Source organism: Arvicola amphibius, chromosome 9, assembly GCF_903992535.2.
Source record: "Arvicola amphibius chromosome 9, mArvAmp1.2, whole genome shotgun sequence".
Lineage (NCBI taxonomy): Eukaryota > Metazoa > Chordata > Mammalia > Rodentia > Cricetidae > Arvicola > Arvicola amphibius.
Window position 1 is genome coordinate 32,381,146 of NC_052055.2, and position 25,641 is coordinate 32,406,786.

General features: G+C 40.4%; 1 protein-coding gene across 4 annotated transcripts in view; it reads right to left on the reverse strand.

Annotated features, from left to right (window-relative positions):
- Positions 1-25,641, reverse strand: part of Ptk2 (protein tyrosine kinase 2) — a 101,058-nt gene that overhangs the window by 47,261 nt on the left and 28,156 nt on the right. For all 4 annotated transcript variants that reach the window (XM_038344062.1, XM_038344061.1, XM_038344060.1 and 1 more), the window contains exons 7-14: positions 25,296-25,352; positions 22,904-23,001; positions 14,392-14,476; positions 11,603-11,703; positions 9,391-9,506; positions 7,752-7,852; positions 6,602-6,691; positions 4,027-4,231 (exon numbers count right to left, since the gene is read on the reverse strand). In XM_038344062.1, coding sequence (XP_038199990.1) covers positions 4,027-4,231; positions 6,602-6,691; positions 7,752-7,852; positions 9,391-9,506; positions 11,603-11,703; positions 14,392-14,476; positions 22,904-23,001; positions 25,296-25,352 — 853 coding nt within the window. The remainder of the gene's footprint in view (positions 1-4,026; positions 4,232-6,601; positions 6,692-7,751; positions 7,853-9,390; positions 9,507-11,602; positions 11,704-14,391; positions 14,477-22,903; positions 23,002-25,295; positions 25,353-25,641) is intronic.

Here is a 25,641-nt window from a genome sequence, read left to right on the forward strand (position 1 = left end):
CACAGCTCCAAGCTCGAGAGCATACACAACTGACAGCACAGCCTCCTGCTCAAACACTGTTGTATTCATGAGTTACTAGTCTTTCAGCCCCAAACTGAAAAGTACCCCAACTTCCAGTGCTGTGGAAGCACATTCTACTCTTTCAGCCAATAGCCTTTAAGATACCAGCCCACTTGGGCGTGGTCTCTTATAGTTCAAAAAACAGCAGAACCCTGCCCTTGCTCTCTTGTTTCCGACTCCCATTTAGGCTGATAGACTCTGTTCCTGTTTGTGCTCAGGATTGTTGTTTAGAATGGTGATCTGTAAGTTTTCCCCTTAAATAAATGACCCTTTTATTATCCATTTTTTTAAAAAAAATATTTATTTATTTATTTATTTATTTATTAACTATGTATACAGTATTCTGTCTGCTTGTATGCCTGAAGGCCAGAAGAGGGCACCAGACCTCATTACAGATGGTTGTGAGCCACCATGTGGTTGCTGGGAATTGAACTCAGGACCTTTGGAAGAGCAGGCAATGCTCTTAACCACTGAGCCATCTCTCCAGCCCTTATTATCCATTCTTCTGAACTGGTGTGGGATTGTTTTTACAGCATCATTCCACCATCAACAAGATGGTCAAATTAAAAATGGTGCATTCACCATTCAAAACAGGACTCTATATATCAGTGACAATGGCATGGGGTGAAGGGACAGATGACCACACAACTAAGCTTGAAGTGAAAAACCTTAAACCTTATGTGCCTATTGATACCCTGAACACGAATGAAGGTTAAAGCAGGCAGAAGCAGTCACTGCTAGAAGAGTAGCAAGGAAGGGCAAACTCTGGTGGCGCTCTGGACTCTGAATCTTTGGACACTGGTTCCCAGTCATATTCAACTTGTGAAAATTTACCGAACTGATCATTGTTCAACTCTGTGCTGGTGTGTTCATAGAAGCTATGGTACAAAGCTAGTCTGATAGTTTTGTTTGTCTACTGCCCTCATTGTCTAGAAAGGACTTGAGGAACTGATTGTGAGCCAAGCACACTCACAGATGCTCTTTATTATGTGGCACAGACACTTCATTCTAAGATGTCATTGCTAGAAAATGCTCAAAAAGCTATTTATTATGGTTCCTTGGCACAAAAAGATTTTCCAATACAAATGTTTAATGCATATTATATCTGCCAGTCACAAAACAACAACAACAAAATGCTGGGGCTTTATGAGAAATTTTACTGAACATGTTAAAATACTGCCATCGAGGAACTGTTCATACCTTATTGAAATGCAACAGCAAATCTCATACTGCATCCCCATGGGTTCACACCATGAGCATGGAAAAGGACTCAAAGAAGATAGCTTCCTTGGATCTCAGAGACCCGCTCAAAAAAATCTGGCTCAGAAACCTTGTTAAGCACTGGCTGACAAGCACCTGCAGGTGCCCTTCTTAGCTCTCACAGTCACAGGGAATGCACAGGTCAGTTATGAAGAATGCACTGATGAATCTGCTCAAAGAGTTGCTTGAAAGTAGTCGAGGGGCTATATTTGGGAAACATTTGACTTCTCAGTGTGGTAATGGGCTACCTGCTTCTTTAGTAAAGCTTTGTAATAAAAATGAAACAAACCTCAACAGCAGAACTCATTTAATTATTGTGACACATTGCTCATAAAAAACCTAAGCAATAAACTGTATTATAAAGTACATACTATAAACGTTTTGTTAGTCATAGTACAAATGTTCCAAAGGTGAAGTCCAACTCTACTGCAGATGTGCTCACTGCGTACAAGATAGCCATGGCTACAGTAGAAGCACGCGTGCACTGTGCTCCTGGTGGGAGGCGAGTATGACGATCCCTGTCCTCAAGGAGCCTCAGTCTAGTAGGAAGGAGACATACTAGACTGTGAGCTCCTCGAGGGCAGGAAAGCGCTCCGTCATCTGTGCCCCATGCCCAGCATCTGAGCAGTGCAGGTGCAGCTGGCTGGAGCAGGGCTAATCCAAGAGCTATGAGGACTTGAAGATCAGAAGGGCCAGGGCCAGAAGACAAGAAAAAACAGAGGGCTCTGCAGGTAGAGAAGGCATTTCATGTATATGGAGAACTTGGCCTAACTGTGAGGAAGGGGTCAAGATATTCTCAGGCCCTAAATGTATCCTTCCAGCTTTTTCCTGGACACAAAAGGTCACAAGAAGCCAGTAGAAGTTGCTTGAGCAGCAGCATCACTTTTCTAGAAAGCCATACTAAACCAGTTAGTGCAAGATAGACAAAAAGGGGCCGAGGGTATGAAAGAATCTGGCTTAGAGAACGTACAGCTCTGCTTCTTGGAAAGTATGATGTCCCGTAGGCAACTTACAGAGGAAATTTGAGACTTGTGAGAAGGCAAGTCAAAAGCTATAGTTGGTGGGGAGGCAGTGTCTGTGAGTGGGCCAGACAGTGGGGAATAATATAGACAGCACTTAGGAGGTGGGGCAGGGAACTGGCCAGTCTAAGTACAGGAGGTGGAATATCATATCTGAACAGAAAGGAGATAGTGGGTAGTAAGGAGGCAGGAACATCAGGCTGGTAGTCAGCAAAGAAGTGGGTACAGAGAAGGCAATGGATACACCATCAGAAAGAGAGAGATTTCAAGGCCAGGATCTGTCAAGATCGAAGAGGAGTTAAAAAGCAACCAGCCAAACTGCTGAGCAAAGCAGCTATAATAGTGAACAAAGACAATGAAACAGTTACTCAGGGTTTAGGTGGAAGGAAACTCAGAAAGTCAATATAGACCTATCGCAGGGTGAATAACCATACCCAGGGCTATGCACTGAGGGGACCAAGACAAAGGTGGTCTTGTAGAATGAAGCCTCACTGCACTAAATGAGTATAGCTGCCACTATCTATTCAGTATGACTACTGAGCTCTCTAGGCTGAGGACACAAATGTGCTTAGCAAACATTGCTCACTGTATAAACTGTATCCTATGATACCTGACCTCTCTGACATACTCCCAGAAGGAATCTCCCTCAATGAATGAACTCCTAAGGGCCTACAGGAAAGGTAGAGAAGGTGTTTAGATAAACATTCTGGCCTGTTACACTTGGAGATGTTTTTGGAAAAAATACAAGTAAACAACTCAAACTTAGGGAAATTCCCTAAACGTGGGAGAAGGTGAAGCACATACTGAGCCAAAGTGCTATTTGTGTGATCAAGCTGCACATGCCTGCAAATTATATAAAACCACAATCTTATCAAAGTTCTAGCTCCGTCCAAACAGACTCAAGAAACTTCTTATTCAGGTACTCGGTGCTCAGTCCTAACCCCAGCACAGAGACACAGAAATGAGTAGGACATGGTGACAACTATCAGGTGAGTCATGCTAGGGACACAGACAAGCCATCAGGTAGTCTGTAGATGCTTCTTTGAGGTAGTCTCAGCACAAATCTGGTTTTTGTGTGAGCTTCTCGGGGACTGGTAACTCCTAGAGACCTGGTGCCTACCAGTGCCTGGCACAAAATTCCCGAACAAACAATAGATGTTTTAAATACAACAGCAGAAGTTCTCGAAGGTGCCAAAGTAAGGGCTCTCTCTTTGGGTGATGGGGTTGATGAGGGAGGTTTACTGGATGAGGGAACATCTCAGCTAGATTCTGAAGACTCACGAGGAACAACTTATCAACTAGCAAAGGGAGATCAAAAATACAGCATGTGAAAAGGTCATGAGCCACAGCAGGAGAATTATCAGTCAGGTTCAGTTGGTGCACAAAATGCCAGCAAGGGGTTATATGAGACTGGAGATACAAGCTGGGTCAAAATAATGACAGGCCTGAAAGCCCTAAGTCAGAAGCTAGGGGAAAGAAGTGAATCATAATCAGAGCTTTAGTAAGAACTGAAGATCTAATTCACAAATAGCTCTAACAAGACATACAAATCAAATTTCAAAGTATCTGTGTCCAGAAGAAGCAGTTCCACCTTAGATATGCTGACAACCATCTCAGAGCTATGACTGCAGAGGAGGAGAAGCAGTAAACCTGCCCCCGCCCCAGGCCCTCGATGCCCCACTCCTACCTGAGCTGAGCTTTAAGTTCAGTAAACCTGGGCCGCCTGCTGGGGTCATAGGCCCAGCATTTCGTCATAAGGCTGTAGAGGGTGGGAGGACAATTTGGAGGCATTGGTAATCGTTCCCCATTTTCAATTCGACCGATCACATCATTATTCTTCACTCCTTGAAAAGGCTTCACGCCATGCATCAGTATCTCCCACATACACACACCTGCGGAGTGGGAACGAAAACAGTGCAGTGAGCTCAGCACCCAAAGAGAAAGGCCCAGGCTACAGGGACCAGATAGGCAGCTGGCAGATCTGGGCAACTCGCCTAAAAGATGGTGGCATTCAGTCAGTGCCCCAAAACAGGAAGATAGCAACAGCTAGTTCATATGGCATGAAGAACAACATAAGAGTCAGAACTTTCTCAGTGGCTTATTTCTGAAAACTCTGAATTAGCAAGTAGTCCACCAGCTAATGTAATATGTTCCCAGCTTTACCAGTGCAAAACAAAAATCAAATCCCCAGTGATTTTTAGATCTGCCCCACTACTAACTTAGGACCATGTTAATTTGTTAAAGTCTTGAGCTCAAGAAAACTTAGATTCCTCACCAAGGTGCGAAAGGGCATCATCATCTTGTTTAGATAACATCATCTTATCTAAAGACTAAGCTGGGCCGCACACCTTTAATCCCAGACTTGTGAGGCAGTGGCAGGCGGATCTTGGCGAATTCAAGGTCAGCCTGGTCTACAAGAGCTAGTTCCAGGACAGGCTCCAAAGCTACACTACAGAGAAACCCTGTCTGGAAAAACAAAACCAAAAAACAAAAGACTATGATTGGACCTCAGAAGGTGCACCCACTCTCTAATTCTGGGAATCAAGGATCTGTTCATCATCTTATTCACCAAAGAATTTATCTTCCAAACAAATGAAAAACTGAACAGCACTGACACTATAGTGGTGACATGAGATAGTGAAACAATACAGGGAATGATGTGCAGGTTTTTTCTTAGCACACCACCAATGCCAGTCTGTATTCTAGCCCTTCTGATTCTTGTACCTTCTGGATAGGCCAGTTCTAAGGAGCCTTCCCTGCGTCTCACCTAGGGAAGTTACAGTTCTTTCACTTCTATTCTTAAACACATATTTACAAATGATGCCCTCGGAAGAAAGTATAGACTGGGCAGAGTGAAGTTGGACTCTATGGAGGCAAGCGACATTATGTGTTCATTGGAACCGGATTCTGAAATTGATCCCAAATTTAGTTCACAGAACTAAAGTTCTAAGAGTCCCTGACAAAAATAACGTGCTACAGAGCTGTTCCTCACTGGGAACCAGGACAGTATTATCAGCAAGTTCCAGGAGAGCCTGGGAAAACAAAACTTGAAAATACAAACTAATCAACCAACCCAAAAAAACAACAAAAAAATCCAATCTATGGTGCCACTGATTATTACAAATAGTAAACACTACTATTTTATATGATGAAATGAGAAAATACAGCCAGTGTAGCTATGTAATAATCTTTTCTTACTATTTAGATTTTATTCTTACCAAAAAAACTCTTTTAAAACAATCATACACTGAAAGTAACAATACAACTCAAACTGACAAAGTTCACATGAAGACAAAAAGTACAGCTGCATTAAAAACTGTCCTGATGAATACTGACTATAAAATCTCAAGATATTCCAAAAATGCTACAATGTGCAGAAATGGGCATTTAGATTAGGAAGCACAGGGTCCTCTGAGAAGGTGAGCAGTGCACCTGCACTGAATGGACCCAGAGCCTTGCTAACCCTGCCAAAGAACGAAATGGATTAAAATCAACAGCATTCAGAGAGAAGGAAAAGTACAAATGTTTATTTGATATCTATGAAGTTAATTTTACTTATAGAAGTTAAATAAACTTAATTGTATTTCTCCTCCGGAGCAGTTTCAAACTTTACAGAGATAATTTCTCAAGACTATCCACGAGAGCCACAGATGAGTATCAATGACAAAAGAAAAAGCAGAGCACAGAGAGACACCTGCTTTGTTAAGTTTCCTGAAAAGGGGGACATTTTAAATTAGATGGAGTCCAGCTAGAGAAGAGAGTGTAAGAATCAGGCATCCCAAGCAGAAAGACCAACATCAGGAAAGACAGTTCTGGAGACAGTAAAAAGAGTCAGTCAGTTTACAATCACAGAAAGTGTGTAAGCAGATCACACTTTCAACACAATATAGGCCACAGAGTAAGCAGGGAGGGGTATGTTGAATGCCAAGTCAGAGGAGATGAAGTGCCAGCTCCCAAGCCTGGAGACAGGCAGTTTCAGAACAAGAGAAAGAAGTACAGATGTTCTGGGCCAGCAGTCTCTCCCAGAGCCAGAACAACCTACAAGTTGGGGACAGTAGAAGAGTATGAGAGAACAGTAAGAGGAACACAGGCAGCTGTCCCTTCTGGGGAAGGAAGAGGACAGCAGGAGCAGTGATGAGAGACTACACTGGTCACAGAGGACACTGTAGCAGTGTCTAACAAGAGATGCTCATCTGAAGAGATGATGCTAGCTTTATTTTGCACAATATAGCAAAGTTTTTTTTTTTTTTTAAAATACTCACCAAACATCCACACGTCACTAGCTGAGGTAAAACGTCGAAAATTGATTGACTCTGGAGCCATCCATTTAATAGGCAATTTTCCTTTGGAAGCTAGAAGATTAATTTTAGAAAATGAATTATCTCTGTTAGCTGCTTGAGTACCTAACAAAACTAGCCAAGATTTTTAGCATCAAAATAAAAAGCATCAGCTCTGACACATAGGCATCCATTTCTTTGGAAGAATGACACATTTACTTGGTGCTTTGAGAGTTGAGAAGTGGCTAGCTTGGGGTAAGGACAGAAAACTTGGATGCCTTTCCCCTCTACATTTCAGTAAGAATCTGTGAGTGGTGGTAACAACATACAGCACATTACACAGGGCTTCATATTATACTGGAGCACATTCACCTGCAGTTGGGACCCTTGCTCTACAGATGCCCCATGTAAAGAATATACATTCCATTCCTGCTGGCAAGTTATGTTCTAAGCTGGCCCAGATACAGAACTTGCTCCCAGAAAATACATAAACACATCACGTAGAGATTAAACCTTAAATCCTAAAATGTATCATGCTCAGGGGTTCTATTCTTTATAAACAGGGCTTAAACCCACTGACTAGGGTTCCGCTACTAACAGAAGCCAGAGCTATGTTCTGCCTTCTGACCAACTCCTCTGGCTCAGAATGACCTTGGATGGAAATGTACAGCCTGGGAAAGCACAAAGGTTTTACTGCCCTGTGCATGCCCCCAAATCACTTCAAAATCATTGGTGGCATGTGTACGAACCTCTGCTTAATTCCAGATCTTAAAGGGTTACTATGTTATTTCTTCTAAATTTTATAGTTACATTCCTCATAACTAAGCCTTAGGCTGTTCTGAGTTATTTTGAGGTAAGGTCTGGGTTAAGATTGTCTAAGCACCACTGTCTGACAAGGCCATCCTTCTACTAAACTGGCCTTGGACTTCAGGAAAACACATTGTGACACACCTTGCATTAAAATCTTGATGTGTTTGGGTATACCTAGTCTACCATTTGGTAGACTGAAGGGCAAGGAGTTTGAGACCAGCCCAGGATACAATAAAGACCCTGTCAAAAAAACCAACACTCCCCTTAACAAAACTCAAATAACAGATTCATAGCCCATTTCCCAGCTGTTGCCCTGGATTCTCACCTTTATAGTAAGTACTATCTTCCATATATCGGGATAATCCAAAGTCTCCTAATTTTACACAATCATTTGAGGATACCAGAACATTCCGAGCAGCAATGTCCCTGATAAAGGAAAATTGGGGACAGTAAGCACAACAAAATCTCATCAACTCATGATTATTACATACAGATATACAGGCAGGTATTTTGAAGGACAGCTTATATACAAGATGAAGAGATACATAGATCATTTTACTTCATATGTATTCCTCTAGAGGATATTTACAAGAATGAGTTGATGATCCTTACGAATAATGGCAAAATGCTTTCTCAAACACTGAAAACACTTATCGCCTTGATAAACTCACACAGTAATGACATTATACCGACAAGCAGTGGATACACAGTCAGCATAACAGATCTTCATAAACAGAATTCCCCGCAAGCACTTGTTCTGTATAACTTTTATGATGCAGTTTGCTATAATATTGGACATCAAAACAGTAACTCTACTGTGATCCTGAGGAAACACATTATAGAAACTTTCACTTGTGTTCCAACCCAAAGCTGCAAATTCTAAGTAACATTCTGAAGAATGACAAGTGCCACTCACAACATGTAAATATTCTGCAGTCTCAGGTCTGCTTTGGGGCCACTTCCACATATTTACTATTCTGTAAGTTCAGGCTGTGGATTATGTTTGGAGAATGAACATATATCTTGAAAGCATCATACAAGAAAGGAGAAAGAGTGAGCACTCGCAGGGGTACACTGAGACATTCTCACTGCAGCCTAGCCTGGCCTCAAATCCATGTATCAGCCTCTCAGGTGCTAGAATTAATGGTGTGCACCAACATGACTGGCCTATTAAAATCTTTTTTCTGCTAACAAGCCAAGGTCCTTCCCTCTGAAAGGGGATAATAAACCATGACTCCTTCACTCAACCCCAATACAGTTTCATTCTGTAGATCAAGCTGGCCTGGAACTCACAGATATCTGCCTGCCTCTGCCTCCCAAGTTATTCAGATTAAAGGTATGCCACACCATAGCTGGCTCAACATCATGACTTTTTTTCTTTTCTTCCATTTTTTTGTTTGTTTGTTTGTTTGTTTTGAGACAATCGTGTGTAGCCTTTGTGTAGCCTTGGCTGACCTAGAACCAGGCTGGCCTCAAATTCATTTTTGTCTGCTTTTGCCTCCCAAGCCCTGGGATTAAAAGCGTGCACTACCACCAACCAGCAACACCATGACTTTCTAATGACTGAACACTAGGTTCAAATGATACACAAGCATCTTGTACAGGGTGCAAAGTAACTTCCTTCCTTGTTTCTCATTGTTAACTGTTTGTTACTGAAATGGCCCCCTGGCAGCTCGTTCCCAGCTGATGGGGGCACTGCTTTGGGAGTTTGTGGAACTTTTTGGAGATGGGACCTAACTGGCAGATCATTGCAGCAGACCTTGGTCAGCTGGTTCTAGGTTAGTTCCTGATACTACAGAGTGGCTTCTACTTCCACACAACAATGGCCAGGATCCGCCTGAACCAAAATAAATCCTTCCTTCCTGAAGCTGTTTCTGTCAGGGATAAGAAAAGTGAATACACTCTAGAACTGCTCACCCCAATCAGTAGGCAGTGCAGGTGCAGCAGCTTCATGAATGCCTTACCTGTGAACAAATCTTTTGCTCTCCAGATACGCAAGTGCCGTACTAAGCTGATAAGCATATAGGATCAAAGATGCCAGATCCAAGCTGTATTTCCTTACTTGCAAAAATGACCTCAGCTTTTGAAACAATGGTCAAGACAAAAGAGAAGTAATTAGAAATAGAGAAGAAATTAGAAATATATATATATATATATATACATATTAAGAGCACAAAAGGTACACACAACACTGTGAAGGTCCCCAATGATTTTTTTTTTTAAATGAAATACAGATTCATTAACACACCTAGATGGGAAAGATGCTATGTAATCCTGGCAGGCCTGGAATTCTATGTGTAGACCTGGCAGGCCTTAAACTCACAGAGATCCTCCTGCCTCTGCCACCTGAGTCAGAGTAAAGGCATGTAACAACATGCCCACCTTTCTAAATGGATTTTAAATTGTATTATATTTTAGTTCTTCTTTGATAAAAATAAAACAGTTATTTTTCATTTGAAATCCCTTTAAAATTTAGAATCTTTATGAATACAGACAAATTTCTGAAACATGTAAAAGATGGGCCCGAAGGAAGAAAAGTGAGCTATGAAGCACTGCTGCACAGTAATAGGCAGAGAACAGTCACTATTGCAAGCACAGCACATCCATCTACTCCACTGCATCCTGCTGAGCTTCAGGGAGTGTTTTAGGGTAAGACAGGAGAAGAAGGAGTCCAATTTCTTTCCTCGCCCATGGTTTTGATACCTACAACGAAGACACACTGGATTTTTCTCCCACTGGGCTTACCAGTCTTATCACTTACACCATTCATTCAGCTAGACACTAATACAAAATTTTATCAACACCCAAATTTCTAAAAAAAAAATTGATAAATAAAAGGGAAGCATTTAGCAACAGCATTTAGCAAACTCCTCAAAAGCAAAAGTGAGGGAAAGGAAAAAAAAAGAAAAACTAAACCCATACATTACCCTCCATTTGATTTGAAAGGGCAGAGCGAAGGGAAGAGGATGATGTAAAATGAATGCTAGTTATCTCCCTGTTCAGTTAAGAGTTTGACTCAGAGGCTGGACGGATGGTTCAGAGGTTAAGAACACTGGCTGCTCTTCCAGAGGCCTTGAGTTCAATTCCCAGCAACCACATGGCAGCTCACAACCATCTATAATGAGATCTGGTGTCCTCTTTAGGTATATAGGCAGAACATTTAATAAATAAATACATCGAGAGAGAGAGAGAGAGAGAGAGAGAGAGAGAGAGAGAGAGAGAGAGAGAGAGAGAGAGAGAGAGAGAGAGAGAGAGAGAGAGAGAGAGATTGACTCAGGACAGGTGGCAGCGGCACATGCCTTTAATCCCAGCGTTTAGGAGGCAGAGGCAGACAGATCACTGAGTTCAAGGCCAGCCCGGTCTACAAAACAAGTTCCAGGACTGCCAGGGCTCCACAAAGAAACCTTGTCCCGAAAAACCAAACCAAACCAACCAACCAACAAATTAATTAAAAAACAAAACAAAACAAAACAAAACAAAACAAAAAACAAAAAAAGAGTCAGACTCAGCAACCCCAGTGGAGCTCAGAATCTGAGGATCTGCTTTTCTAGCAAGCTTCTATCACACCTTTTTCTAGGTGGAGGTGATGACTGATTAGTTCCCAAGTTTTTGGAGAATATCAAACAGGGCCAATGATTCTGTTACTCATTGCTTATTACTCACAGGTGTCAAAGAAACTGAGTAATAGGTTAGTCTGAAAGACTTGAAGTGAATTCTCAAAAGGATTACGAAGCTGTTTAGATTTAGCACTGTTTCTTTCACCCTCAAGTCATGAAGCTAGTTCTTTAGGAAAACTACCTGGTTATCTGCTGTCATCTGTTCCAATAACACACCTAGATGGGAAAGAAACTGCTGAGGAGGAAACTGTCTGGGAATGCAATGGTGAAGATTTTATCTCATTTTATGCTAAAGATGGGGCCTATATTGTCCAGAGAGGCTTCAAATTTCTAGGATAAAGGAACCAACACTCTTCAAACTCACAAGAAGAGATGACTACAGATGTGTTCCACCAGGCTCAGTTCAATAAAGAAGACATTTATACCACAGCTTCTGAATAAAAAGCACACATAATCCTCAACAATATAACCTGTGTATTTGTGTTATGCAGGTGAGGGATATCACACAGCAGGTACAAGGCTGTTGCCACCATGGCTAGACAGTCTGGGATCTTGGTACCTCTCCAAGCGTGCACAACTCCATGATTATCCAGACGGGGTTCTCTGTAATGACTCCAATCAGCTTCACAATGTGAGGATGGTCGAACTGACGCATTGTTACTGGGGGAAAAGTGGTCTTCAGTTAATCTTCTGAAGCCTTTTCAGGTTCTTTACATTACCTCACTTTACACACAAGGCTGAATCGCTAAAAACTTTGTGCTCAAAGCCACAGGTCAATCTTGGCTGTATGTGAGTGAAAGTTGGCAGAAAAAAAGGCACATGGCACGATCAGAGCACAAGATAAAACCCATTCTGGTGAAAAGGGGAGTTCAAGAGTTATACCCAAAAGGCAACCACAGGGACTTCTAAATCTTGAACCTAAATAGCTCTAGCACCTACCACTGTGGTCTTGTTTGCCAGAGTATGTATATGTGTGTGTGTGTGTGTGTGTGTGTGTGTGTGTGTGTGTGTGTGTATAAAAGGATGATCTCAGGTCCCTAAAGAGGACAATTCCCACATAGCAGTGAGGAACGGTGTGAAAGAGAAACACTTAATGGTATCTGGCTTTCATGTTCTACTGTGGCCCAGTACTTTTGTCAGGAGGGACCCATGCCAAGTGATGTCCACAGAAGTCATAGGGCTTGACCACCTGACTGAGCCCAAGGAGACCCAGAACGTACTGCATACATATGAACCTCAAAGTCCAAGTAGTTAAAGGCAATCAGTTCAGTGGCCATAGAAACATAAGACTTTAGACCGCTAAAAAAACAAAACAAAACAAAAAATAAAACAAAAGGATGTCAAGCAAGGAAATACCGTAACATCAAAAGTATCCATCTCTGAGTGAGCATGCACATGTGAGTGCCGCTACCCATAAAGGCCAGAAGAGGAAGTCAGATTCTCTGGAGCTGGATTTACAGGTAGTTGTGAACCACCTGATGTCGGTGCTGGAAACTAAATCCAAGCCCTTTATAAGAACACGTACTTAACTGCTGAGCCATTTCTCCAGCCCCTGCTTGTTTGTTTGGAGAATAGAAACCCAAAATATATCATTAAGTGCTGTATTGTTAAATTCAGGTCACTGCTTAATCACTCTGTTATCTTGTGATAATCTCCAGGAACCCAGGGTATCTACTGTAACCTCTGGTTTTACATAATCTTCACAAATAGTTTCGTGACTTTTATTTCCTTTGAAATAATTAGTGCAGATGATACAGAGCACAGAATGAGGAGGTGAGGAGGGTCTTGAAGTCATACGGAAACTGTCACACTGCACTACAAATCCCAGGTTAAGTTTAGCCTGTCATTTATCTATCTTGCAGTAGATGAAGAACCAAGGGCGGCCACCTGCTTGTCAAGTAAACTCACTGCAACCTTGCCTCTCTGTACAGTCCTTTATGTATCTGTGTTTCTGTAGCACAGTGACAGAGCTGAAGAGTTGAGATGGAAGCTACATTGTCATCAAGGCTGAAATCTTTACTATCTGGCTCACAACCATCTCGCCCATCTTACTTACAGCCTGGGAGAGTCATCTATACTGCACCTGTCACAGTCCCCAAGGAAGTAGTGAGCAACTCTGTCAACAGAAAGTCTTAATCTAACCTGGCTATTTCTACAGAAATATACAACTGAGTTCTGCAGGGTGTTCTCCAAAACCACAGCACGTCACCTGCTTAGATATATGCACTTGTGAAAAAGAGACAACGCATAAAACTCCAAGGTAAGGCAGGCAGGAAGCTAGGTCTGAAGACTAGCTGTCTGTCATTCTTTGGCTTAGGTACATGAGATAAAAGCCACTAGCCAGGTCCCTTTTTATTCTCAAATCAGGGATTGAAGAATATGTCTAAAGATACAGTTAACAGATGATATTATAGTGTGAATTACTCTGTGGTGACTGACTAGATGGCCAGGCGGCATGAAATGTAAAGTGGAAGAGATCCATCCAATGTTTGTGTACTGACCATCACTGAAGTTCTGTCCTGTGCTGACTGCCTTCCCCAGGCCAAGTCCTACAATGGTCCCTGTGCAGAGTGATGAGTATATGGCCCTTTCCCCCATAGAGTTTAAAGTCTAGAGGGAGAGACAGATAATAAGCACATGTAATCATTGTATGTATATTTAATCATGAACTCTGAGGAGGAGCAGAATGTGGTCCTATGGGTGACAGTAGCAGGCAGGAGGCAGGGACTTGAAGGATAAGATGCAGAAACCCTAAGAGAAGAGAATGAATATCAGTGTGCTTGATATGGACACGCTACATAAAATCCTACTTCCCACCACTGTCCTTTCAGGAGAGAAGGCCCATAATGCACAGCTCATCTGAGACAGCCTTACAACTGGGATGTAACACACCTAGGCCAGAGGGCTGAGGGTGGTAGGGAGAATCATTTCTTTATAAAGTCACTCAGGAAGCTGTCACAGGAAGCCTCTCCTGGGGTTTCGGTCTGACTCTGTAGGGCAAGAAGCTAGTCATGATCCTGACTCATCTATAGCTTATGGGCTCTATCAGGACAGAACTGTGTTGTCTTGGTTACCTCTGTACTCATAGTGCCTGGCAAGATCTGGGCTAGAGTGATTTATGCGCAAGTACCAACTACAGCTCCAAGATGCTAAATGCTACAGGAAGCAAATAAAAAGCATGTACCACCTTTCTCTACATGCAAACATGTCTGCCTGTGGAAACTTGACAAATCTGGACATTAATCTGCAAGGTGAGTAATGATGTCTTATAAAGTGAAAACAACTTTCTTACAAAGACGGCTGGATTCAGGCAAAAAAGTTTTTGCACAAAAGTTTCAAAGAACTTACAGGCTTCTTGAAGGAACTTCTCTCTCACGCTGTCCGAAGTACAGTTTTTACATGTTTTGATTGCAACAGCCAAAGCTGGATTCTCCTGTGTCAGGGAAATTACAGAATCATACATACATGCAAAAAGTTCTCTGTATTAGTCAACACACACACACACACACACACACACACACACACCTGTTTGCTTTGTAGCTGTGGATTTATGATCAGACAGAACTAAAACTGTAAAATGAGAGAGTGAAAAATATTCTGTATTTTTAACTGAAAAAAAAAAAAAAACCCAGAGTAAAATGGACATGCATGTGAAATGCCACAGGCAAGTCACTTATGTATGTACCAGTGAAAAACAGATGCAAGGGTCCCTGCTTTGGGTCAGCTGGCATTCCAGTGTGAAACACCAAAGATAAAGTCAGTCATTTCACAATGTGTTAGAAATGCATTTTAGCAGAAAGGAATAGATCAGGCAGGACGTGGGGGACAAAGTGGTGGCAGCTGTACGAGGAGCACTTCACTAAACAAAATGAAAGGAAGACAAGGACCCTGAGAAGATGGAGCCAGTCATCCGGAGGGGAAGTTACATGTTATTAAAGGAATGGTGAACATGCAGTTCAAGGGAATTGGGGATGGGGGCAGTGTACCAAAGGCTTCAGCAGCATAGTGTGCAAGTGCAGAAACACAGACAGGGACCTAGAATGGAGGGGTGGGATAAGAGAGTGAGCCTCAAATGAGTAGCACTCTTGCAGCAGCCTCTCCAGTGTCCAGAGTGTAAGCGGGAGCCACTGTGCATAACTGAACCTGTGGTTCTGATCATTGGGTTTGGAAGGGGCACTCTGGCTCCATCTGCTGCTGAGAGATGATACAGAAGGTGAGGTGAGGCATGGAGAGTGATGTGAAAGGGTACTGGTGGAATGGACAGTGGGCAGCAGTGGAGGTGGGAGGAGGACTGGGCATTTGGATTTTTTTTCCCTCAAAGTTGGGCAAAGGTGGCCCTTGGAGTGACAGGAGAGAGTGAATTCAGGTTTTGACCAGAGAAACTAATAATGTGGAAGGAAAAATCAGAAGTTGATGGTTTCTAAAAGTGATAAACTGAAATGTTGTTGAGACACAAAAGGCTTTAGGGACAGTCCAAGTCCTTGAGACTATACATTGCTAGAAGAGACAGCAGGTCAAGACTGTGCTTTGCATCTCTACAGCAATGGGAAAGTCAGAGAAAGAAGAAATAACGGTAAAGGAGACTAGGAAGGCATGACCTACAGAAAAGGAGAAAATCCAAGAAAATGTGTAGTTCTAAAACCTGAAGTTTGCCTTCAATAAGTTCAAAGGAAAGAGCTTAAGAGAAAAAAGAAGGGAAGAAATGGTCTGTTGTTTTGAGCGCACCAAGGACACGGTATGGAGGAGCACAGGCAGATATTGTATTTGATAAAACCATTTATTTACCTTACTATATGTAATATGCCTCACTTTCTGTGATTAAGCAAAGCAGAAAAGAGAAGAGGAAATAAAAGTGGAGTAAACAGGGCTTTACAAATGCCAAGTCACCTCGGTCTCACTGTTTCTACTGCCTAACTCCTGTCATCATCCTATGAAATGTGGATTAATAACCCAGGCAGAGGCACACCTCAGTACAAAGGCCATGATATAGTGCTGCTGTGAATCCTTCTTTGAATCTGTCTACAACCTCCTGCTTCCTAAAAATGGCTAGGTGTGAAGAGAACTGTGCTATCTGGTCTCTTCCAGGGCTATGTGGTCTGTGTTTGGTTTCCTTGGTCAGCTCTGAGTATTTCTGTGATCTCTGTAGGTTTCCCATTGGACTATTGCTATTTTCTTCTTGAGAATGGACTACTGGGACCCAGGTCCTGTGTGCTGAACATGAGTCAACAGCTGCTAGAAGGCATAGTAGGTGCCAAGCCATGCTGGTAGAAGGACAGCTACTTAAAAAGTGATTCAGGGCAACTCATAGTCACCAGAAGCATCAGTTACAAGCAGCAAGAACTGGATTTAAGAGAGTGGAGGAAAAGATAGCTTCATGCCTTTTCAGTCTTGGGACATGCTGAAGGACAGGTAAAGCCGTAAACCATGTGACAATATATAATTAACAGAAATGGGTTAATTTAAGTTGTAGGAGCTGTTAGGAATAAGCCTGAGCTATCAGTCAGACATTTATAATATAAGCCTCAGTGTATTTATTTGGAAGCTGCTGGTTGAATAGAAATTTCCTCCTACAAATGATGTTTCAATGTGGGACTGGAATTTCCACATAAGACCTGACAAAGCTTAAAAAAGGATTCTAAACACACACACACACACACATAAAAAAAAAAAAAAATCAAACTCGGCTTCTTGGTAATTGCTCTTTCTTGAGTAGGCTGTTTGCTAGTGGCAAGCAGAGGCACAGCTCATTTAAGAGACTGCGTCCTGACTCAGTGCTAGGTGGTTCTTTAAAGAGGTTTTGCTATCAAACATTTAAACGGGATTTATAAGCAGCAGGTAGAATACTACTCAGTGGCAGCATAGACCCAAAAGCTCCCCAGAATTGGGGCAGTAAATGTGGCTCTTGTGCTGGTACCTCTGCCATGAAGCTAGGCTGTCAGGCAAAGTCAGCTGCCAAAGCAGAGACACCGCTTAACATTTTAAAGGCTCACGTGGTCAGAAAAAATATTACAGATACTCAATAAAGAGAGATTCAGATGAAAAAAAGAAAAACTCTAAACAGATTATAGAGTGTTTAAAAATATACATAAGCTTGGAAGAAAAAGAGTAGATACAGACAATTATAGAAAAAATGCTTAAAAATAATAAAGTTCTTTAAAAAGGAATAAAGTCATAAAGATGGAAAATACATAGAGTTTGGATTCTGTATATTGCTGTGTTGTCACTGAATTTTCTGAATGCTAATAAATGAATGATAACTTAAAACACACTGGATTATGAAAAGTGCTAGACTAAATCAACCTATACATTTAAAAAATGTTTTGACTCCAAAATGAAAGTCAAAAGATACGTTGCTTTGGAAGAAAGATTATGCTTTTATTTCCACAGGAAATGAGAAGCTGTGGATTCATTCTGGGTTAAAGAAAATCAGGTCTGATTGCGGAAGACTCCCTGAAATCTTGGCTACAGACACTTAAGAAACAAAAAACCTGCAAGAACTACAAGACACATAAAGCATATTTTACCTAATCAAATATAAAACAGAAAAATCATCTTTAACTGACTTTTGCACACCACATAATTTTTATGTATTTTAAGAACAAGGGGACCAAGCACCAATGAAAATGGATGAGCCAGGTGATCCAGCATCTGAAAATGCCTCTGTTGCAGTTTTCTTGGAATTGTGCATTTATAAAAGCTTTAAGGCTTTTGTCTGAGATGGTACAGCCTCAAAAACTATTCTAGCCAAGACTTAATCATTATCCTGAATTTTCTCAGGGATATGCTAAGATGCCAATGCCCCCAAATAAGAGAAAGTAGCCTAGAAAACAATACCCACATTCCCAAAAGATGTGTTATGGATGCTTATTACGTAAGGGAGGTTGGTTACAAGTTGTTATTAGTAATGGTCAGGAAAAAAGCTAAATAAGGGAAGTTAGATTCTAGGATCTTTTTCTCAAAAGAAAAGGGGGATATAGAAATGATAGGATACAAGGGTAGACTACTGAATCTACTTTAATCCAAAACAGAACTATTAATCTTTTTTAAAAAATTTTATTGATATTTATTGAGCTCTACATTTCTCTCTGCTCCCCCCCCCCCCTTCAATCCTCCCTCAATGTCCCCATACTCCCAATTTACTCAGGAGATCTTGTCTTTTTCTACTTTTTACTTCCCATGTAGATTAGATCTATGTAAGTCTCTCTTAGTGTCCTCATTGTGTCTAAGTTCTCTGGGATTGTGATTTGTAGGCTGGCTTTCTTTGCTTTATGTTTAAAAACCACCTATGAGTGAGTACATGTGATAACTGTCTTTCTGTGTCTGGGCTACCTCACTGAAAATAATGTTTTCTAGCTCCATCCATTTTCCTGCAAAATTCAAGATGTCGTTATTTTTTTCTGCTGTGTAGTATTCCACTGTGTAAATGTACCACATTTAGAACTATTACTCTTAAATATTATACAATCGTTAGGATTTTGGCTTATTAATACAAATTTAAAGTTAATTTTGTTATACTGTATGTGCATTTCTACTCTTGTTTAAGGTATTGTGTTTATGCAGCTCATTTAAAAATATAATAATTAAGAAATACAGATTACTAGTCATCTATTACAGTCACGTTAGATATGTTTTAAAGGTTACACACAGATCTATTTAGATAGATGGTCTTCAAACACGTCAAAGAATTACTGAATACAGCATTTAGTATGTTTAATAATCGAAGACTTTTTCATGACAGTGAGACATGCCTGCTTCTCGAAGCACCAATCTCATTCACAGAAGATAATGTGCATAAAAGAAACTCTGTATGGAGCTTGTTTCCTTTATGGTAAAAGCTAGCCATATGGGTAAAGAAACTATCCTTGCCTCAATTGCTGACAGTTACTGCTCAAACTGGCCCAGCAAGTTTTCTTGACCAGCAAGAAAAGTGATGCAAGAAAAGATGCAAGAAAAGTGACTACTGAAATTTGCCAAGATAAGGAAGGACATGCCAGGTGTTAATGGCACACACCTTTAATCCCAACACTCAGGAGGCAGGGCAGGTGGATCTCTGTGAATTCCAGCCCAGCCTGGTCTACAGATTGAGCTCCAGGACAGGCTAGAAAGCTACACAAAGAAACCCATCTCAAAAAACCAAAAAAAAGGGGCTGGAGAGATGGCTCAGTGGTTAAGAGCATTGCCTGCTCTTCCAAAGGTCCTGAGTTCAATTCCCAGCAACCACATGGTGGCTCACAACCATCTGTAATGAGGTCTGGTGCCCTCTTCTGGCCTGCAGGAATACATGCAGACAGAATACTGTATACATAATAAGTGAATAAATTTTAGAAACTCCCCACCCCCCCCAAAAAAAGATAAGGAAAGACAGTCCTTCAAAATTCCCTGCTTTACAGGAAAGACTGTGAGCTATGCTAGGCCAATAGGCTAGAGTTGGATGCCCTGATGTAGCAAAGAAACTTTGGGTGACTGTCTAGGCAGCCTGATGTCCCTTATCATTAGGTAACATTTTATCCTTCTGGTGTCTTTGATGGAGTTAAAGACTAAATAGTTAAATTTACAGTTTTCCTTAGTAATGATAGACAGCAAATTAAGTATAAAACTTAAGATGCAACAAAATAAGATAATATTTTCTCTAATTTTGCCAAATTAAAATAGACTGGATATTGTAACTGTAATTCTTAGTTGATAACTGCTTTTATTGCATATAATCTTACTATGTTAAAGTTAACACCTTCCTTCTTAACCAAACAAAAGGGGGAAAATGCTGTGGAATAATCCTTTTGTACATACACTGTGAAGATCTGTCACTGTGATTGGTTTAATGAAGAAGCTGACTAGCCAATAACTGAACAGGATCAAGTTAGGAGGGAAGAGTCAAACTGAGAAGGATGTGAAGAAGAAGGGGAGAGTCAGAGGAGTTGCCAGGAGACACAGAGGGAGCAAGATATGTTGGAGAACAGGTAAAGCCATGAGTCATGTGGCAATACATAGATTAATAGAAATGGGTTAATTTATTTTGTAAGAGCTAGTTAGTAATAAGCTATCTACCAAGCATTTAAAATTAAAAGTAAGACTTTCTTGTGGTTGAGAAGAGGCTGCCTGGACGGGAAAACTCTGTATACAGGGATACCAGGATTCAGCCCTCTGTTCACTATTTTCAAGCACTTAGCTAATTTACCTTGTGCCTTACAACTTTATGACACTGACAAGCTAACCTTCGAGTAGCACCTTTTGTCCTTACTTTCTTTGGGAACCTAGACTCAGAGAGAGGAGCCACTTACTTTCTGAGTCCACCAGAAGGCACAAGATTATTTATAAGGTGGCATGATGTAAGCAGAGCTTTAGACAGCACTTGGTCAGGGTGAATTTTATGTTCCCTTTTGAATAGATCATGAGGGAATGAGATGTGAGACAATATTTTTCTGAATGTTTTTGTGAGGTTGTTTTGAGTAAGTTCAATTTTTTGGTTGCTTAAAGAGAGAGAGAAAAAGAGACAAAGTTTCCTTTTGTTATATAAATAGGCTGCCTTGATCTCACAATCCTCCTGCCCTGTTTCCTAAGTGCTAGGATGTCAGATGTGTGCCTCCACACCTCTTCCACCAGTGAGTTAACATTGAAGTTGTGGGCTGCCCTTTCTAATGTGTGGGCCTCACCCTGAAGACTTCCACAAAGAAGTGAGAACTGAGAATGTTTACTGTCTTTTGGCCTTAGACTAACTAGCCTTTACTTTCTCCACTGTAGACCGGCTGGCTTCAAACTCACAGAGACCTGCCTGCTTCCAAAGTGCTGGGATTAAAGGAGTGTGCCACCATTGCCCAGCTCCAAGACAGATTCATTTTTAAAAACAAAATGATGGCTGGGGATGTAGCTCAGGAATATAGCATTTCCCTAACATGTACAAGTCACTAGATCCAAACTCTGACAGTACAGAAAGGAAAAGAGGGGGTGTGGCAGACGACAAGGAGGGAGTTCACCAGTTCTGTGGTGTGAGCCAGGTGAGTAACAAGTCTGGAAATCTACTCATCAGCAGCTATAAAAGGAAAAGGCAGACCACCGGATTTGGTAACAGAAATTCATCTCATTTTCTATCATCACCGCAGTCAGGCAGAGCCTTGTCTAAGCTTAGGTCTTTAACCCAATTAAGACCCAGGCTTCCTTTTGCTGTATTTTATCCTCAAAAGGTAGAGTTAAGACAATGAAAATATATACAGATATAGGTTTTTTGAAACTGAAAAAAGAAAATAGAAAAAAAAATGTATTAATTAAGTGATGGAACACAGTACAAGAATAGAGCAATGTGAAAATTCTGGGTGCTTGTGAGAAAACTCTAAGAAAATAAGACAAGTTTTATAACCTTCATTTCTTCAAATCACAGTCAGCTGTTGGTATTATGCACCTCTATGGAAAAACATGTTTTCGTCACATGTGGCTTATCATCAGAACTGAATACCTTATTTGTGTGATTCTGCTTAACCTTCAGAATATAAATTGTTTGATGCTCTGAATAAAATGGGCCACTGCATGAAACTTTAGTCTGCCTCATTTTAAGACCCAGCTCTCCCAGGTTTATACTGCCAATTAAAACTGTAAACAATGCATCATGCAATCCAACTTAACAACATAGGAAAGGCATGAGAAGCAGAACATCCAACTACATGATGGGACAAGAAAGAAGCATTCCCTTATATCTGGGTAAGGGATATTTAAAAGGGCAGTTATGGAGGCTCTATGAAAAAGCATCTCTCAAGTTTCCATACCAAGGATGGTACAACAATCAATTTCCTGTGGTGTTGTCATGACATTATCACAGCCATCTCTGTGCATCTATCAACACTGGCTTTAAAAAGTTTCTTCACAGGTCAATGGTGGCAAACATTTTTAATCCAAGCACTTGAGAGGTAGAGGCAGGCAGATCTCTGTGAGTTCGAGGCCAGCCTCGTCTACAAAGTAAGTGCTAGGACAGCTTACACAGTGAAATTCTGCCTTGAAAAAGCAAACAAACAAACAAAAAAAAAAAAAAACAAAAAGAAAGAAAGAAAAAGTTTCTACAAGAAGAATATATTGTAATTCTGAAACATAATTTAAAAATCATCAATCTAGAAAGAAAAAGAGAAGTATGCGGGACACTATTGAAGATATAAAGATATTGGCTAGGAGGTAAAATAAAGAGTGCTTTGGAAAACTGGTAGATAAAAAGTTAAACATAATTACTATATGAGGAAACTCCACACATTATTGTTCATAGCAGCACTTAATAACCAAACAGCAGAAACAACCTAGATGTTCAGTAAGTGGAGAATAAATAAATGAGACCTGGAGGGATGGCTCACTGGCTAATAACCCTTGCTGCTTTCCCAGAGGATCCAACTTCAATTTCCAGCTCCCACAAGGCAGCTCACAATTGTCTGTAATTCCAGTTCTAGGGGATTCAACATCCTCTTTCGACCTCCTTAGACACCAGTAAAGTACATGATACACATATATACATGCGGGCAAAACACTCATACACATAAATTATTTTAAAAAAGGGTAATTAAAAGGCGGCTCATCTATGCAAAGGAATATTATAAGGCAACAAAGAGGAAGAAGCAGGCATACTGTATGATTCCATTTATATGGAATAGTTCCCTCAACAGGGAAACTGAGAGGCACCCGAGAGGCAGAAAGGGAACAAGTGGCTGCCAGAGGCTAGGGAGGGATGTGTAGCGTGAACTATAACTGCTGATGGGTACCAAGTTTTTGAAGTGAACAAAAAGTTTTAAAACTGACTGTGGTAAGTTGTTGCGCAATTTTGTAAACACTAATCTTATACACTTAAACAATCAAAAATCAGTCTTGATTTCTGATAGTCAAAAGGACTTACTGGGCTCAGGTACACGCCTTGATGTACGTCTCCAAACTGACCTTCTCCAATACAGCGTCCAAGTTCTATTCTTTCTCGCTGAATCTCATAATCCCTGGCTGAAAAACACGACCCACACATATATAAACAGGCACAGAATTCCAAATGTGGGTATAGCATGATATATTTGTCTAATTATTATTCATGAATACATTTTCATTTGCAGCATATTAACATAAAAAATGTTTGAAAGAGTGGAACTCTCTTAAACATTATCTTAAAGACTATCAGCAATCAATCAGTTATAGTATTAGAAGAACTACCAAACAATGAGTTTGGCTGAATGTAGGTTGGTTTTTTTTTTTTTTAAGTCTGTAATGTGTTTAGGAATCTGATTTATTTGGTATCATATAATTTTCTAAGTAATGGCTTTAAATACTTAATTATATCCTTAATTAATAATCACTACTGGTTTAGATATTAATATATGAAGACTATAAAAATTATTTAAAGCAATTATTTTTTAAATAACTGAAATTTGTAAGTATGGAAGCAACATTAAACTGTTAGGAGTAAACTACATTTTAAAAGTTTAAGAGTTTTCCACTTCATTATAATCTTATCTCTAGATTATTTATGGAGCTAAAAGAGTTTAAAGAGGCAGTTTCTAGAAATTAATTTCAAAATTAGATGACTTTGACTTGAATATACCAGCACAAATGTTTGAGAGTATGTGTTCCAAAATCCTGAGTTACAGCGAGTTATTTAGCAGACTGCTGAGGCACATGGAGATAAAATATCTGCTAGGAACACAGAAAAATCAAACTCGGGTAGATTAGCAATTCAGTCTTGGGTTACTTCAAGCATGAGAATCACCCCACGCCACCCTACGCGTGTCCCAACTATGGCATGAGCAACACGACAGATAAGAGTTAACAGACTCCTGTGTCAGACAACTAAATCTAATAGATCACCCAAGATTTAGACAGCTGTTTTCCTTCCTCTTTAAAATCGATTTAGCTAATAATTCCATCAATTTAACAGTATGAGTAAACCAATGACAAGTTTGAAAACATATTAACTAAAACTGAAACACCGTATCACTCCATGGTGGCAATTGCAAGCAAATGCAGTTATGTCAAAGGATCCTGTTACCTTCATCTATTCCATAGCTTTCTGTATTGCAATTAAGAGAGGAAAAAAAAGTGGAAGACCTTGCTTAGAAATTGCTAGTAGCAATTAGGTTAACAACAACAAACTTGGAGAATACATTTTAATAGCATTTACTTATTTTAAGCACAGATGAATAAAAAAGGAACGAAACACATATAACAACTAAACATCTTCGAGTTAACTCAAAGGCATTTAAATAGGTATTTCATAAATTCTGGATAAAGGGCATTTGCATTTCCTAGTCTATTATAAGTAATAAAACACAAATGTGGATTCTCTGAAATGACTAAAGGCTAGTCAAAATAGCAAACCCAAGGTGAACTGATTTTCCACATTGCTACTGGCAACCCAAACCTATATACTCATCTCAGTCCCTGTACAGAGTTAAAGGGACTCTTGAAAGACAGGTGGACCTGCACAGAAGTACAAGCCTCAGAGGCCTGTCTGTTTTCTCTTTGTTTTGGTAATGTTTCCCTAATGCATACAGAAAATCCACAGGAGAACACTTTAAAAATATTCAACAAGAAAAGTACATAATTTCAAAAGAAGTAGGTTTTGTTTTTTTTTTAAAATACATGAAATCAGGTCATTTGGACTCCAAGTTAATTTTTAAGGCCTAGATGTGGCCTTTAATTAACTAACTGATTGATTTTTACACCAAAGTGAAAATTTAAGGACTTATATAATTCAAGATATGAGGACAACCCCCAAGCAGGGTCTGGGCATGTAGATTTTCTTCTACCAACAAGGTGCATAGCCACTGGGAACAAAAGAATATGCTGACATTTCCAAGCTGGAATAGGCCGTAAAGGGTTCTGTGTTGTGCTGTCTAGTTTTGTGCAAGCTCCTTCTAGTGTGCTGCTTAGATGGAAGGCTGGTTTCCACTAGTGAATGGCAATGAGGATAATTCAAGGAGAAAAGCAAGCCACACAATGTATGCAAATACACTTTTGAACTTAAAGTAACACCACTCAGTCTGAGCATATGTACATCTGAACTCGAAATAATACTCATTTTCTATAGATGCAAAATAATCAGTGAAGGCTACATTATCATAGAACCAAAAATATGAGGCCACGAAAATTCTACAATTGAAAGAAATTATCTCTGGCAACTGTATTTCAGGCTTCTGACTTTAAGGGAGGTATACAGACTTCTACCCAAAACTGAAAGAACATTTCTGTTAGGTGCTCAGATGACAGATGTGCTCTAAAGCTTTTGTGATAAGCAGCCTACTCACTTGAGGGCATGGTGTATGTGTCTTCCTCATCGATAATCTCAGCGTAGTCATCTGTCTCTGGAAGAAAACAGACAGGTTAGGCGAACTCAAATGCTTGACCACTTGGCCTTTAACATAATTTCAAGCAGCAGAATTCTGTGTCCCAAACCCACACTGTGCAAATGTTCTCCTCAGAAAACTAGGATTCAGATTTTGCTCAGATGTAATTATGGAAAGAAAAGGGTCAATGTGGCCCAATATGTCATCACATACATTTGTTTATATCATCAAACATACTTTTATATCAGAAGGTAAATAAGCTAATACTCCTTGTGGAGACCAGGAATATGTGAATTAAGCACTACAA